General features: G+C 38.9%; 1 protein-coding gene across 1 annotated transcript in view; it reads left to right on the top strand.

Annotated features, from left to right (window-relative positions):
• KIAA0825 (KIAA0825 ortholog) overlaps positions 1-17304 on the top strand; it is a 485484-nt gene that overhangs the window by 171186 nt on the left and 296994 nt on the right. Inside the window, exon 14 of the mRNA XM_025387614.1 lies at positions 3309-3448. Within this exon, the coding sequence (XP_025243399.1) occupies positions 3309-3448 (140 nt within the window). The remainder of the gene's footprint in view (positions 1-3308; positions 3449-17304) is intronic.

Raw genomic sequence — 17304 nt, 5'->3', positions numbered from 1 at the left:
ATACATACATACGTGTGTGTGTGTATGTGTGTGTGTGTGTGTGTGTGTGTGTGTATATATATAAAATTTCCCTTTCTGTCATTTTTTGTAAGGCTAATCTCACTTTCACAGCTCCACCAGCTCAAAGGCTGAGGGAACATATGCTTCTCCATATGCCCAACACAGATTCCTCAATGCATTTATTACTCAGAGCTTGGTGATTGAAGAATGTTTGTACTATTTTATTTTTCCTCATAGTGAGTCATTCTACTGTACATTTAAAAATCTGTGATAAGTTGAAAGATCCAAGAATTGAGGTACATGTCAACAAACAGCTTTCCATCTGGTAAAGGAGAGATTTTATTTATAACCAGGTATTCAGATACAGTGGTATAAAGTGACATTCAAATGATTTTATTCCATGACTGAAGGGCTAAGGAAAACACTAACCATGTCCAATCCATTCACCACACTGCAACCAGATCAGGAAACTCCTCTGCCTTAAACTTTCCAATGGGCCTAAAATCCACACCTTGGGATATTAAGGCCCTCCACAATCTAGCTCTCGGCTCCTCCTTCAGACTAGCTCTCAAAGATTCCCTTTCCTTTCTACACTCCAGCCAAATGGGATCTTTCAGTTCATTAAATGCCTTAAGTTAGCACTCAACTCAAGCATAATATACAGGTAGGAAATGTTCAAAACCCAAATCAATGTTAGTATACAACTTACTACCAAGTAGCATTTTTCATCCATTGAACCCCAAAGGAGCATCTAGAAGTCAGTGTTTAGGCTTTAGGATGGAACTAGGGACAGCCATTGTGAGGATCTGTTTTAGATTTTTAGTCCAAAGGCTCAGCTAGTGAATTCTTCCTTTGGCACCACATTTGGAACTACTGCAGAAGTCAGACCCAGACTAATCTGCAAAATAATTCAGAACTCCTGGGATGTTCAGAACTGATAGACTTGATTCCTCTGGCCCTTGAGTTTAGTAACACCCTTCTTCTCTCTTTACCACTCACCCAAGGAGGGAGGTTTCCTAGCTAACAGTGCCCCACCAATTGCCTAAGGAGTTATTCCAATTTGAGACATGTTATCAGAGTTTTACATGGGAAACCTGAGTTGGCCCAAAGTTTAAGCACAAGCTGATGGATTTTGTGTATCATAAGGTTATGAGATGTTCCAAACACCATTCCAAGCCAAGGGGGAGGTGATCCGGGACTTTTTCATTTTGTGTCTTTGAATCTTCTCACTTTTGTTTCAGCCAGCCTTTTGGCAATGCGTCCTCATCATTTTTTTTTTCTATAAGTTTGCCTACTCATTTATGAGCAGAAAAATCAATCACTTAACATTTAGAAAGCCTTTAAATGTGCTTAGTTCACTAGTAGAAGCTTTTGGATATAAAGCAAGTGTCTTCACAAAGTTTGAATCTGGGTGAATTGAACAGATAAAACTTTAGTTGATGAAATAATAAAGTGCTAAAATGTGTAAGCTTGCCACTGTGAAGATAAATTTCTAGTGAAGACTTCACTGGGATAGTGAATTTTTTGTGGCAAATTAAAGGAAGAGTAGGATTAAGATAAAGATAAAAGGTTATAGGGAATTATTGCACGGATGGTATCTTAGCTCTGGCTGCTATAACCAATATACCATAGACTGGGTGGCTTAACACACATTTATTTCTCATGGTTCTGGAGGGTGAAAGTCTAAGATGAGATACAGCACAGTTGCATACTAGTGAAGGCCTTCTTCCAGGTTTCCCAGAGTGAACTTCTTGTATCCTTATGCAGAAAGAGGTCAGGCTAATTCTCTAGCCTCTTTTAGAAGGACTGTAATCCCATTCATGGGGTCTCCACTTTCATGAACCCAGTTATCTCCCAAAGCCCCCATCACCGGATACATTGGGATTAGAGTTTCAACATATGAATTTTGAGGAGGGGGAGCACAAACATTTAGCCCATTGTGGGTGCAGCCAAGGTGGACCTGCGCAAACACAGAGGCAGGAAAGAGGATGCTAACTGGTCCTAACCCTACTGCCTGTGCTTCAGAAAGCACTGCCTACATGCATCAAGCCTTACCATGCATGCAACAGAATCTCCTGGAGAAAGATTGTCGAAACACAGATTTCTGCCCTGTCCCCTGCTCCCCGCCTCCACTCCCCACCCCAGAATTTCTGATGAGATGAGGCTGGAGAATTAGGATTTTAAACAAGTTCTCAGGTGATGTTGATGCTGCTTGTTTGGGGCCCAAGCTTTGAAAACCACTGGTCTAGACTGTGTTGATAACTGGATGGCTTAAAACACAGTAAATTGCATCTGCTAATGATAGTGCTGCCAATTGCCTCTCTCAGTGATACCCTTTGCTCTGAATTACTTTCCACCCTGAAGCATATGATGCTCCCATTCTCACCTCTAGATTGCTCAGTCCCCCTTCCCTTCCCCATGCCGCCCTATTCCCATGTCCTTAAGGCTGTCACCAGATTGAGTTTAACTATTTCCTGCCTTTTTTGTTGTTGTTCTCCTTGTAAGTTGATTTCTCATTTTTTGACTGTTAGCCAATCTAAATTTTAGATTTCTAGATTTTAGAAGGGAAAAGTAAATAATGTTATCAGTTCCTTTGCTCTCCTGCTGATTCACTGGTAAATGAAAGTGGTGATGTGAGAGACCTGATTTCTATTTTCTGTTCAACACTGATGATAATTTTTCAAGCAGAAGCATATCTGCCTTGGAATTCTTTCCCTTTGATGAAATGATTACGCAAGTAGGTAACAGTGTAACAGCAGTAGTTCTGATAATTGAATGTTGATGTAAGGCTTTACATATTAAATAATTAGATTACAATTCATCCTTGACAGAAGCTTTGAATTTTTTTCATCTGCAATCACAGTATAGAGCACAGTATATAGCAAATTACAAACTAGCGAAACCCATCAGAACTTCTCTCAATTAATAATGAAAGGAGTTAATAGCACATAGTAGGCATTCATATATTAGGTGAATAAACAAATGAATGCATTCCAAAAAATGCATAAATAGTTTTTCTTCCCTCCACGAAACAAAACCAGACATAGTTCCATGAAATATAGGCATGGGTATTTTGTATCAGTTTTAAATTTGGCAGGGTACCAAATGTTAATTTGCTTTTAGCTAGTTGAGATTAAATGTAATTCCTTCCCCAGGCAACCCTAAAGTAAGTAAGCATGAAAGCATTTTCAGAGTAATCTGGTAGGAATTGACATTTAAAGGAGCTAGCATTACATCTGTACTTTAAGGCTATTAATTTCATAGATAAATTAACTTCATTACTCTATCTTTATCTTGCATTTTGAAAGGACTCCATCAACTGGAGGACTGAAAGCTGAGGGTCAATTGAAACTGCTCTTATCCCAGCCAGGTTGTAACTGGAACTTGCTTCTGGAAACCCTTCTGCATCGTGATGGACTTTTACTGAGAATCTTGCTGAAGAGCTCAAGTGAGTATGGGTAGTTATAAGAATGTCCTCGAAAAACCTAGTCATTACTTGAGTTGAATAACAGTTTTTTTCCTAGGCAAACATTAGAAGAAGGATGTAAACCAGTGGCATGTATCAACATTCAGTTGGGTTAGCAGCAAACAAAAGCATTAAATTGCTTTACCAACCTATTTGAAAGAATTTATTTCAAGGACTCTGAATGAGAGAAAACTATATTTTTTATATGACACTGTTCTATCACAATTACCATTATATAGAAATGTATCAATATGCAGGGTTTGAAATGCCTAAAAAAATTGTAGGAATGCAGTTATGTTTCCAAAGCACAATCTGAATTAGACCTAGAGAGAGAGAGAGAGAGAGAGAAAGAGTATTAGATTAACACTGGGAATTTCAGTGTATCATGAAGAGTGCTTGTGCAACTTACGAACAAGCAAGCTGTGGCCTACAGCTATATCCGTTGGAGCATAGAGTAGTAATCACCAGAAAATTCTGAATGGAAATTGAGGAGTAATATAAGACCGTGCTTCTCTTAATTAGTTTCTTTTTTCCCCCTGTAAATGCTTTTTAAGAAAATGGTAAGTAATGTTATGTCAGTATAATATTACATCTCATTGTAGTCCCACTTCATCTAGGAAGAGCTTTTCACCATTTTCTCATACTCCTGTGCGTCTCTCCTATTCCGTACCACAAGCGAAGTCTGATTACTTTATCAATTACTAGTTTCATTGTAGGTTTCCCAAATCAAAATCTTTCTTCTCTAATTCCCTATCACCTGCAGGACCCAAGTGTCTTCACCATTCAAATATGATCCAGAATAGTTTTCTAACCTTTTCCCCACTATTTCCTTGCACACACCACCCACTTACTCCTGTAACAGTTGTCCCCAAAGCCCCAAGCATGCGTTCACTCCACACCTTGGCTCACCTGTCTTTCCTACTTAAAGACCTGCCATAAACTACTTAGCTTCCACCAGTCTGCAAAGGCCAGCTGATGTTTCAGAGCTTTGAATGCTCCATCCTACACTGATCTGTTCCTCCCCTGAACTTCATACTGAACTTTCATCTTGGCTACTTTATTTGCCCTTAGCATGCGCTGCCTTATATTTTTATTGTGTTTATATATGAATGAGGCTAATGTCATTAGGCCCTACCAGCCTGTTAGTATACAAATGAGGTTCATAGCCTTTCCTTGTGTAAATAGCTCCAGTCATTTCTGGTAATTTTTGTTATCTCGCATCTGCTCAGGACCTGTGCCCCGTATTCTCTCCCATCCACCTTGATGTTTGGTTCCCAAAAGGCACTTAGGAGCAGTGTCTCTTGTAAGAATATTGCTTCTCTCCTGGTGCTCTCCAAACTCTAAAGCCATGTGGTGCCAAAGGTCATCACAACTCCTCAGGCCTCACTGTATTCCAAGCAGAAAGGCAAAGCTTGCTCCCTCCCAAGCCCAGAATCTGATTTTGTTTCCTTAGCTCCCAAGCCGTACTGTTTGGAACTCAAATCTCACAAAGTTTATCCGAAAACAATTTATTTAGCTTCAGGCTTAACCACTCTCCTAAAGAGAAAACTCACACTAGGGAATCTACTTCCTCAAGTAACCAACATTTGCTGTTCACTTATTAGTTATCAGGCACTATGCTAAGCATTTTATATGTGTTATCTAATTTGATTCTCTCTATAATCTTATAAAAGATATACTATTGTTACTCTCATGTTAAACATAAGGACATTGGCATTGAAGATAATTATTACTTACCCACTGATACACATATCTGATAAATACTGAGTAGATCTAGATTTTGTACCCAGCCAGAGCTTTTGGTCCCCTGCTCTTCCAATACAAATACTCATGCAAATTAAACCCTGAAGCCAAATAGTGTAGTATTGGGAAGAATTGTTCTGTCTACTCTCAGGTTGGATCAACCAGGACATCTTGGTACACATGCATTTAACTTGCCTTTCCAGCTAGGTAGGCAAGGCTGTACTGTAGATTTTTATATTCCTCCTTAAGCTGGCACAGTGCTTTTTACATAAACAGTCCAGTAAACAGTGTTTGGCCAATCAGTGATCAATTAGAACAGAAAACATGGCACTTCCGTTAAACTTTATAGTCTAAGTGCTTGTCAGACAAAGCAGCTACGTGCAAAGGATAATATCTAACAAAGCTGAGAGTTACTCTCATGTAATCTTTGAAACTCACAGGCATGGTCCTGTAAGAGAAATGGTCTCCTACTGATAGAGTTATGGAGAATAGATTGTAAAATCAATTCAGATAAACCTTTTGACTATGTTGAGATAGCCACTAACTACAGGAAGTACAATTATAGTTATGAATATTTAACCATGTTCTCTTACAAATGAATCCTACAATTACTTATCAAAAATAATTATGTCCATCTTCTGGTATGTATAACATGATGTTTTAAAGAAACTTGGAGTTATCAAAGGTATCACATTGTACTACTTTTAGTTCTGGTTCTTATGGAGTACAGCAGTGTATTTACCCAACCTGCTCAAAAACCCATCATTTTAAACAAAGACTATTAGACTACATGGCTGCTGTCGTATTGTCTTGTACTGAATTTTACTAGCTACTTCAAATACCATAAGGATAAAGTGACTGAATTTACTAATGAATTGATTGACCTAGTTCTTAATCTCCAATAGAATTCTTGTCACTTTAAATTAGAAACCATATATTCATGGAATCTTGTTAATTATACTAATATAGAAATTATTATGCACACACAAATTAATTTGTAATATTTTAAAAGATATTTTATTATTTGATTAAAAGTCTCATGATATTTCAGAGTACCATTTTGTAATTTAGAAGCTTGATTGTTTTAGGAAATATTAGCAAAGCAAAATCTTAGAGTAAAATACTCCAAATTATATATTTCAAGCAACATAATTATCAGTTTTTTATGGGGGATTTTTTATTATTATTATTATTATACTTTAAGTTCTAGGGTACATGTGCATAATGTGCAGGTTTGTTACATATGTATACTTGTGCCATGTTGCTGTGCTGCACCCATCAACTCGTCAGCACCCATCAACTCATCATTTACATCAGGTATAACTCCCAATGCAATCCCTCCCCCCTCCCCCCTCCCCATGATAGGCCCCGGTGTGTGATGTTCCCCTTCCTGAGTCCAAGAGATCTCATTGTTCAGTTCCCACCTATGAGTGAGAACATGCGGTGTTTGGTTTTCTGTTCTTGTGATAGTTTGCTAAGAATGATGGTTTCCAGCTGCATCCATGTCCCTACAAAGGACACAAACTCATCCTTTTTTATGGCTGCATAGTATTCCATGGTGTATATGTGCCACATTTTCCCTTAATCCAGTCTGTCACTGATGGACATTTGGGTTGATTCCAAGTCTTTGCTATTGTGAATAGTGCCGCAATAAACATACGTGTGCATGTGTCTTTATAGCAGCATGATTTATAATCCTTTGGGTATATACCCAGTAATGGGATGGCTGGGTTATATGGTACATCTAGTTCTAGATCTTTGAGGAATCACCATATTGTTTTCCATAATGGTTGAACTAGTTTACAATCCCACCAACAGTGTAAAAGTGTTCCTATTTCTCCACAGCCTCTCCAGGACCTGTTGTTTCCTGACTTTTTAATGATCGCCATTCTAACTGGTGTGAGATGGTATCTCATTGTGGTTTTGATTTGCATTTCTCTGATGGCCAGTGATGATGAGCATTTTTTCATGTGTCTGTTGGCTGTATGAATGTCTTCTTTTGAGAAATGTCTGTTCATATCCTTTGCCCACTTTTTGATGGGGTTGTTTGTTTTTTTCTTGTAAATTTGTTTGAGTTCTTTGTAGCTTCTGGATATTAGCCCTTTGTCAGATGAGTAGATTGCAAAAATTTTCTCCCATTCTGTAGGTTGCCTGTTCACTCTGAAGGTAGTTTCTTTTGCTGTGCAGAAGCTCTTTAGTTTAATGAGATCCCATTTGTCAATTTTGGCTTTTGCTGCCGTTGCTTTTGGTGTTTTAGACATGAAGTCTTTGCCCATGCCTATGTCCTGAATGGTACTACCTAGGTTTTCTTCTAGGATTTTTATGGTTTTAGGTCTAACATTTAAGTCTCTAATCCATCTTGAATTAATTTTCGTATAAGGAGTAAGGAAAGGATCCAGTTTCAGCTTTCTACTTATGGCTAGCCAATTTTCCCAGCACCATTTATTAAATAGGGAATCCTTTCCCCATTTCTTGTTTCTCTCAGGTTTGTCAAAGATCAGATGGCTGTAGATGTGTGGTATTATTTCTGAGGACTCTGTTTTGTTCCATTGGTCTATATCTCTGTTTTGGTACCAGTACCATGCTGTTTTGGTTACTGTAGCCTTGTAGTATAGTTTGAAGTCAGGTAGCGTGATGCCTCCAGCTTTGTTCTTTTGACTTAGGATTGTCTTGGAGATGCGGGCTCTTTTTTGGTTCCATATGAACTTTAAAGCAGTTTTTTCCAATTCTGTGAAGAAACTCATTGGTAGCTTGATGGGGATGGCATTGAATCTATAAATAACCTTGGGCAGTATGGCCATTTTCACAATATTGATTCTTCCTGTCCATGAGCATGGTATGTTCTTCCATTTGTTTGTGTCCTCTTTTATTTCACTGAGCAGTGGTTTGTAGTTCTCCTTGAAGAGGTCCTTTACATCCCTTGTAAGTTGGATTCCTAGATATTTTATTCTCTTTGAAGCGATTGTGAATGGAAATTCATTCATGATTTGGCTCTCTGTTTGTCTGTTACTGGTGTATAAGAATGCTTGTGATTTTTGCACATTAATTTTGTATCCTGAGACATTGCTGAAGTTGCTTATCAGCTTAAGGAGATTTGGGGCTGAGACAATGGGGTTTTCTAAATATACAATCATGTCATCTGCAAAGAGGGACAATTTGACTTCTTCTTTTCCTAACTGAATACCCTTGATTTCTTTCTCTTGCCTGATTGCCCTAGCCAGAACTTCCAACACTATGTTGAATAGGAGTGGTGAGAGAGGGCATCCCTGTCTTGTGCCAGTTTTCAAAGGGAATTTTTCCAGTTTTTGCCCATTCAGTATGATATTGGCTGTGGGTTTGTCATAAATAGCTCTTATTATTTTGAGGTACATTCCATCAATACCAAATTTATTGAGCGTTTTTAGCATGAAGGGCTGTTGAATTTTGTCAAAAGCCTTTTCTGCATCTATTGAGATAATCATGTGGTTCTTGTCTTTGGTTCTGTTTATATACTGGATTATGTTTATTGATTTGCGAATGTTGAACCAGCCTTGCATCCCAGGGATGAAGCCCACTTGATCATGGTAGATAAGCTTTTTGATGTGCTGCTGAATCCGGTTCGCCAGTATTTTATTGAGGATTTTTGCATCGATGTTCATCAGGGATATTGGTCTAAAATTCTCTTTTTTTGTTGTGTCTCTGCCAGGCTTTGGTATCAGGATGATGTTGGCCTCATAAAATGAGTTAGGGAGGATTCCCTCTTTTTCTATTGATTGGAATAGTTTCAGAAGGAATGGTACCAGCTCCTCCTTGTACCTCTGGTAGAATTCAGCTGTGAATCCATCTGGTCCTGGACTTTTTTTGGTTGGTAGGCTGTTAATTATTGCCTCAATTTCAGAGCCTGCTATTGGTCTATTCAGGGATTCAACTTCTTCCTGGTTTAGTCTTGGAAGAGTGTAAGTGTCCAGGAAATTATCCATTTCTTCTAGATTTTCTAGTTTATTTGCGTAGAGGTGTTTATAGTATTCTCTGATGGTAGTTCGTATTTCTGCGGGGTGGGTGGTGATATCTCCTTTATCACTTTTTATTGCGTCAATTTGATTCTTCTCTCTTTTCTTCTTTATTAGTCTTGCTAGCGGTCCGTCAATTTTGTTGATCTTTTCAAGAAACCAACTCCTGGATTCATTGATTTTTTGGAGGGTTTTTTGTGTCTCTATCTCCTTCAGTTCTGCTCTGATCTTAGTTATTTCTTGCCTTCTGCTAGCTTTCGGATGTGTTTGCTCTTGCTTCTCTAGTTCTTTTAATTGTGATGTTAGAGTGTCAATTTTAGATCTTTCCTGCTTTCTCTTGTGGGCATTTAGTGCTATAAATTTCCCTCTACACACTGCTTTAAATGTGTCCTAGAGATTCTGGTATGTTGTATCTTTGTTCTCATTGGTTTCAAAGAACATCTTTATTTCTGCCTTCATTTCCTTATGTACCCAGTAGTCATTCAGGAGCAGGTTGTTCAGTTTCCATGTAGTTGAGTGGTTTTGATTGAGTTTCTTAGTCCTGAGTTCTAGTTTGATTGCACTGTGGTCTGAGAGACAGTTTGTTATAATTTCTGTTCTTGTACATTTGCTGAGGAGTGCTTTACTTCCAATTATGTGGTCAATTTTGGAATAAGTGCGATGTGGTGCTGAGAAGAATGTATATTCTGTTGATTTGGGGTGGAGAGTTCTATAGATGTCTATTAGGTCTGCTTGCTGCAGAGATGAGTTCAATTCCTGGATATCCTTGTTAACTTTCTGTCTCGTTGATCTTTCTAATTTTGACAGTGGAGTATTGAAGTCTCCCATTATTATTGTATGGGAGTCTAAGTCTCTTTGTAAGTCTCTAAGGACTTGCTTTATGAATCTGGGTGCTCCTGTATTGGGTGCATATATATTTAGGATATCTCTTCCTGTTGAATTGATCCCTTTACCATTATGTAATGGCCTTCTTTGTCTCTTTTGATCTTTGATGGTTTAAAGTCTGTTTTATCAGAGACTAGTATTGCAACCCCTGCTTTTTTTTGTTCTCGATTTGCTTGGTAAATCTTCCTTCATCCCTTTATTTTGAGCCTATGTATGTCTCTGCATGTGAGATGGGTCTCCTGAATACAGCAGACTGATGGGTCTTGACTCTTTATCCAGTTTGCCAGTCTATGTCTTTTAATTGGAGCATTTAGTCCATTTACATTTAAGGTTAATATTGTTATGTGTGAACTTGATCCTGCCATTATGATATTAACTGGTTATTTTGCTCGTTAGTTGATGCAGTTTCTTCCTAGCCTCGATGGTCTTTACATTTTGGCATGTTTTTGCAATGGCTGGTACCAGTTGTTCCTTTTCATGTTTAGTGCTTCCTTCAGGGTCTCTTGTAAGGCAGGCCTAGTGGTGACAAAATCTCTAAGCATTTGCTTATCTGTAAAGGATTTTATTTCTCCTTCACTTATGAAACTTAGTTTGGCTGGATATGAAATTCTGGGTTGAAAATTCTTTTCTTTAAGAGTGTTGAATATTGGCCCCCACTCTCTTCTGGCTTGGAGAGTTTCTGCTGAGAGATCCGCTGTTAGTCTGATGGGCTTCCCTTTGTGGGTAACCCGACCTTTCTCTCTGGCTGCCCTTAAGATTTTTTCCTTCATTTCAACTTTGGTGAATCTGGCAATTATGTGTCTTGGAGTTGCTCTTCTCGAGGAGTATCTTTGTGGCGTTCTCTGTATTTCCTGGATTTGAATGTTGGCCTGCCCTACTAGGTTGGGGAAGTTCTCCTGGATGATATCCTGAAGAGTGTTTTCCAACTTGGTTCCATTATCCCCCTCACTTTCAGGCACCCCAATCAGACGTAGATTTGGTCTTTTTACATAACCCCATACTTCTTGCAGGCTTTGTTCATTTCTTTTTCTTCTTTTTTCTTTTGGTTTCTCTTCTCGCTTCATTTCATTCATTTGATCCTCAATCTCTGATACTCTTTCTTCCAGTTGATCGAGTCGGTTACTGAAGCTTGTGCATTTGTCACGTATTTCTCGTGTCATGGTTTTCATCTCTTTCATTTCGTTTATGACCTTCTCTGCATTAATTACTCTAGCCATCAATTCTTCCACTTTTTTTTCAAGATGTTTAGTTTCTTTGCGCTGGGTACGTAATTCCTCCTTTAGCTCTGAGAAGTTTGATGGACTGAAGCCTTCTTCTCTCATCTCGTCAAAGTCATTCTCCGTCCAGCTTTGATCCGTTGCTGGCGATGAGCTGTGCTCCTTTGCGGGGGGAGATGTGCTCTTATTTTTTGAATTTCCAGCTTTTCTGCCCTGCTTTTTCCCCATCTTTGTGGTTTTATCTGCCTCTGGTCTTTGATGATGGTGACGTACTGATGGGGTTTTGGTGTAGGTGTCCTTCCTGTTTGATAGTTTTCCTTCTAACAGTCAGGGCTCTCAGCTGTAGGTCTGTTGGAGATTGCTTGAGGTCCACTCCAGACCCTGTTTGCCTGGGTATCAGCAGCAGAGGCTGCAGAAGATAGAATATTGCTGAACAGCGAGTGTACCTGTCTGTTTCTTGCTTTGGAAGCTTCCTCTCAGGGGTGTACTCCACCCTGTGAGGTGTGGGGTGTCAGACTGCCCCTAGTGGGGGATGTCTCCCATTTAGGCTACTCAGGGGTCAGGGACCCACTTGAACAGGCAGTCTGTCCCTTCTCAGATCTCAACCTCCGTGTTGGGAGATCCACTGCTCTCTTCAAAGCTGTCAGACAGAGTCGTTTGCGTCTGCAGAGGTTTCTGCTGCTTTTGTTGTTGTTTAGTTGTGCCCTGTCCCCAGAGGTGGAGTCTACAGAGACAGGCAGGTTTCCTTGAGCTGCTGTGAGCTCCACCCAGTTTGAGCTTCCCAGCGGCTTTGTTTACCTACTTAAGCCTCAGCAATGGCAGGCGCCCCTCTTATGGGGGAGTTTTAAAAATAAATAGTGTGTTTTTCACTTCTTAAGCTAATAAGCAACTTTGGCAAAGTCTTAGGATACAAAATCAGTGTGTAAAAATTGCTAGCATTTCTATACACCAACAGTCAAGCCAAGAGCCAAATCAAGAATGCTTCCATTCACAACTGCCACAAAATGAATAAAATATCTAGGAATACAGCTAATAATGGAAGTGAAGGACCTTTACAAGAAGAACTACGAACCACTGCTCAATGAAATCAGATGTGACACAGACAAATGGAAAAACATTTCGTGCTCATAGAAAGGAAGAATCAATATCATGAAAATGGACACACTGCCCAAATAAATTTATAGATACTATGCTATTCCCATTAAGGTACCACTGACATTCTTCACAGAGCTAGAAAAAAACTATTTTAATTCATATGGAACAAAAAAAGAGCCTGTGTAGCCAAGGCAATCCTAAGCAAAAAGAACAAAGCTGGAGGCATCATGCTATCAGACTTCAAACTATACTACAGGGCTATAGTAACTAAAACAGCATGGTACTGGTATAAGAACAGACATGCAAACCAATGGAACAGAACGCAGAACCCAGAAATAAGACCGCACACCTACAACTATCTGAACTTTGACAAACCTGATAAAAGCAATGGAGAAAGGATTCCCTATTTAACAAATGGTTCCGGGAGAACTGGCTAGCCATATGCAGAAAATTGAAACTAGACCCCTTCCTTACACTATATATAGAAATCAACTTAAAATAGATTAAAGACTTAAATGTAAAACCCAAAACCATAAAAACCCTAGAAGAAAACCTAGGCAATACCATTCAGGACATAGGTATGGGCAGAGAGGTCATGATGAAGATGCCAAAGGCAATTGCAACAAAAGCAAAAATTGACACATGGAGTCTAATTAAACTAAAGAGCTTCTGCATGGCAAAATAAGCTATCAACGGAGTAAACAGACAACCTACAGAATGGGAAAAAATTTTGCAAACTATGCATTGGACAAAGGACTAATATCCAGCATCTATAATGAACTTAAACAAATTTACAATGAAAAAACAACTAACCAGATTAACAAATGGGCAAAGGACATGAACAGACACTTCTCAAAAGAAGATATACATGCAGCCAACAGTTATATGAGAAAAATGCTCAACATCATTCATCATTAGAGAAATGCGAATCAAAACCACAATGAGATACTATCTCACACCAGTCAGAATGGCTATCGTTATAAAGTCAGAAAATAACAGATGCTAGAAAGGTTGTGGAGAAAAAGGAGCAATTTTACACTGTTGGTGGAAGCATAAATTAGTTCAACCATTGTTAGGTACAGAGTTTTTCTTGATAAACAACTGCTATGGTTTGAATGTCTCCTTCAAAACTCATGTTGAAATTTAATTGCCATTGTAACAGTGTTGAGAGGTGGAACCATTAAGAGTTGATAGGGCTTGAGGACTCTGCCTTCATGAATGAATTAATACCATTATCATGGGAATGGTTTAGTCATTGCTCAAGGGGATTCCTAATAAAAAGGATGAGTTCAGCCCACTTCCCTGTATCTTGTACACTGGCTTCTGCCTTCCACCCTTTCACCATGAGATGACCCTCATTAGATGCTGGCGCCATGCTCTTGGACTTCCCAGCCTCCAAAACTGTGAGCCAAATAAACTTGTGTTCTTGTTAAATTACCCAGTCTGTGGTATTGTGTTATAGCAACAGAAAATGCACTGAGACGATAACCACATACTATAAAGATTAAAGCATATGGGATTCATCTCATTGTGAAAGTGATGCCTGTAGCTTTTTGTTTTGTGCTGTGGAAATTATTTCTCAGAATTTATATGTGTTTCAAAAGAACTGACAGAGCCTATAGGAAATGGCTCTCTTGTAATCTGAGATGCAACTTCACTGAGCATCAGAAAATAACAAAATTAAATAAGTGAATGGTAAGGATTTATAATATATGCCTCATAGGCTGCAAACTTTTAGGAAGTGGAATTATGTCTTTGCCATGTAAAATAATCCTCTCTGTGTAAAATATGTAGCATTTTGAAGGAATGATTACATTGCTAAACTTAATAAAAGTAAACTGATTTCACATGGTAGGTGACTTTTAACACTCTGAGTACAGTTCAGTTGGCAGGAGAAGGTAATGTTTGTTGGTTTTAAGTTAGGTCATTTTAAATCTGCAGGGAAGAAAGTCTCAACTACAAATTATCACAGAAGATTTCAAAATTGTGAGACACTATTTTGAATTATTGACTTTTAACACCCAAGGCAATTGTTCTGGTAATTATCTTGCTGAGGCCACAAGGTCTTACAGGTTTCTTACATGTGTCATCAAAGGAACAAATATTTGGCAATTTCCCGATTGTTAGCAGGTAACCTTTCCTGCTAGTGACATTTGAATGAAGTGTGACTAACATTCTTTCCTTTGCCTATTGCCCCAAGAATAATTGCCAGTAAAACTTCTTGACTTCTGATAATATTAATTTGTAATATAGTACCAACAGCAAACTAGTAAATGCATACTATTAACATGTTCCAGACATCGTTTCTAAGTAGTTTAAATGTGTTTACTTATTGAAACCTCATAACAGCTCTGTGTGGTATGATTGTCATTTCCCTTTTAGAGATGAGGAAACGGAAACACAGAGAAATCCAAGTTGCACAACTAGGAAGTGGCAAAGAAGGATTTGATCTAGGCAGCTGGCTTTCAAATTCTGTTTCCATTCACCACAGTACATGGCATCCATGCAGCACCACAGAACATTTACCAAATATCAATATTGCACAATTCATGGGAACTATCAGAAACCGCAGTAGTAGATAATTTTCATAGTACCTTTTGTACTTTTTAACCTCATGACAAAGTGCCTAAAGTTAACGAAGAAAAAGATCTAGAGAAAATTCTGGCTAAACGGCTACTACCACTAGCAAGTAACTGTTGCCTTAAAGAATGAATCAACTCAAAATTATCTTACCATATAGTTAATATTTTCTTGGTCTTTCAGGTAATATTTGGCATTTTTGGCAGCAGATTGGTGTTTTGTTGTGTATGGTGTGTGTGTATGTGTGTGTGTTTGCTGTTATCATTTTTTTTTTTAGTTCTTTATTATTAGAAATGGGGTCTTGCTATGTTGCTCAGGCTGGTCTCAAACTCCTGGCCTCAAGCAGTCCTGCCACCTTAGCTTCCCAAAGTGCTGGGATTACAGATGCCCAGCCATGTGTTTTGTTTTATAAGTGTCACCAAAGTGCAATTTAATAATTGCCTTGAAGGAGGTGACCTAAAATAATCCATTGTTAGCCCACCTAACCATGATGTCATAGCTGCTTTTGCTAGTAATGATGTCTGCACTACTGGACTCTGACTTGTTCAATCTTTTTTTTTTTTTTTTTGGTCACTTTCTTTACTAAGAACAATAGACCCATATTTGTGTGTCACCATATGGCATCCTATCCCAAGATCCTATCTAAGAATGCTAATGAACTAGTTTACAGGTATCAGTGGGCTCCATAAAATTATTGGTCCCAGAAAGAGTTACCATTTAGGTTCTTTTGAGACTTCATGAGGGTGAGGTGGGGGTGGTGCTTCTAGGGGAGGTGGTGGGATATGCATTATGTAAAATAAGGCTTCTTGTCTTTAAAGTGCAAGCATATTACCTGGGGATCTGGTTAAAACTGCAGATTCTGATTCAGTAGGTCATGGGTGGGGCCTGAGATTATGTGTTTCTCTAACAAACTCCCAGGTGATGCTGCTCCTGCTGCTGCTGGTTCCTGGGCAACTTTCTTAGTAGCAGGATACCAAACAAGGCATCTGCTGCTATAGAAGGCAAAAGAATCTGAGTATGTGGCTTGTCCTCGTAACATATTATAGGCCTATAAAAAGACAATTTACTTAAGAATTATTACAAACCGTTTTACCAGGACATTCATAGTGGTCAGCAAGCATAATCTTATTCACATACAGAACTGATTATGTTACCCGCTTGCTAAAAACTGATAGCGGCTACCCAATGCTTTTAGAGTAAGAACCCTAATCCTTGCAACACCAACAATCCCCTGCATGCTCTAGATGTGGCCAACTTGTGCAGCTCATCTCATCCTACTCACCCCCAGCATAGTATGCTCCAACACAGAGTCATGCATTCTCTGGTTTAAGTTGTGCATCACAGATTTGTATAAGCAATCTCCCTGCAGAAGTCACTTGAAGAAAGGGGCAGCTGCTCTAACACCAGTGACTTTTCAATTGTCCCATATGCCAAGTTCTTTCCTGCCACAGAGTCTTTGAAATGTTGTTTTTATTTATTTATTTCTTCTACCTAGACCCTTTCTTGTCTCTGTTTACCTGGCATCTGTGAGTCACCTTTTAGCATAAATGTTATTTCCTGGGAAGTCATCCCTGATTATCCTGGCTGGGTGAGGTCCCGCTTTACTTCTTTTTGTTACAATTTTAAGTGAAATGTTAATTGACATAATTGGTATTTAATGTCTATTTCAGCCACTATGAGTTTTAGGAAGTCAGGGATAGCTCATCATTTTATCCCCCGTGCCTGGCCTGGTTCATGAGTAGACTGGTAATGACAGCATAGAACATGCTTTAAAAAAGTATTTGTTGTCCGGGCACGGTAGCCGGTAGCTCAAGCCTGTAATTCCAGCACTTTGGGAGGCCGAGACGGGCAGATTACGAGGTCAGGAGATCGAGACCATCCTGGCTAACACGGTGAAACCCTGTCGCTACTAAAAAAACACAAAAAACTAGCCGGGCGAGGTGGCGGGCACCTGTAGTCCCAGCTACTCGGGAGGCTGAGGCAGGAGAATGGCGTAAACCCGGGAGGCGGAGCTTGCAGTGAGCTGAGATCCGGCCACTGCACTCCAGCCTGGGCAACAGAGCGAGACTCCATCTCAAAAAAAAAAAAAAAAAAAGTATTTGTTTAATGATTGCAACCTACTCAATTTCCATGACAACTCTGTTTTATTCATTGATCTCTCTAAACTCTCATTTTCTCATTTCTAAATGGGGTACTAATATTGACCTTATTAATTCATTCTGAGCTTTAAAGGGTAAATAAACAATAAAGTACTCAGTGCATTACCTGGCACATAGTAGGTACTTATGTTAGATTCTTTTCTTTTTTTTTTTTTTTTTTTTTTTTTTTA

The sequence above is a fragment of the Theropithecus gelada genome, chromosome 6 (genome assembly GCF_003255815.1).
Source record: "Theropithecus gelada isolate Dixy chromosome 6, Tgel_1.0, whole genome shotgun sequence".
NCBI classification, from domain to species: domain Eukaryota; kingdom Metazoa; phylum Chordata; class Mammalia; order Primates; family Cercopithecidae; genus Theropithecus; species Theropithecus gelada.
The sequence above is the reverse complement of the archived record's forward strand: the minus strand, read 5'-3'. Positions and strand labels throughout refer to the sequence as shown.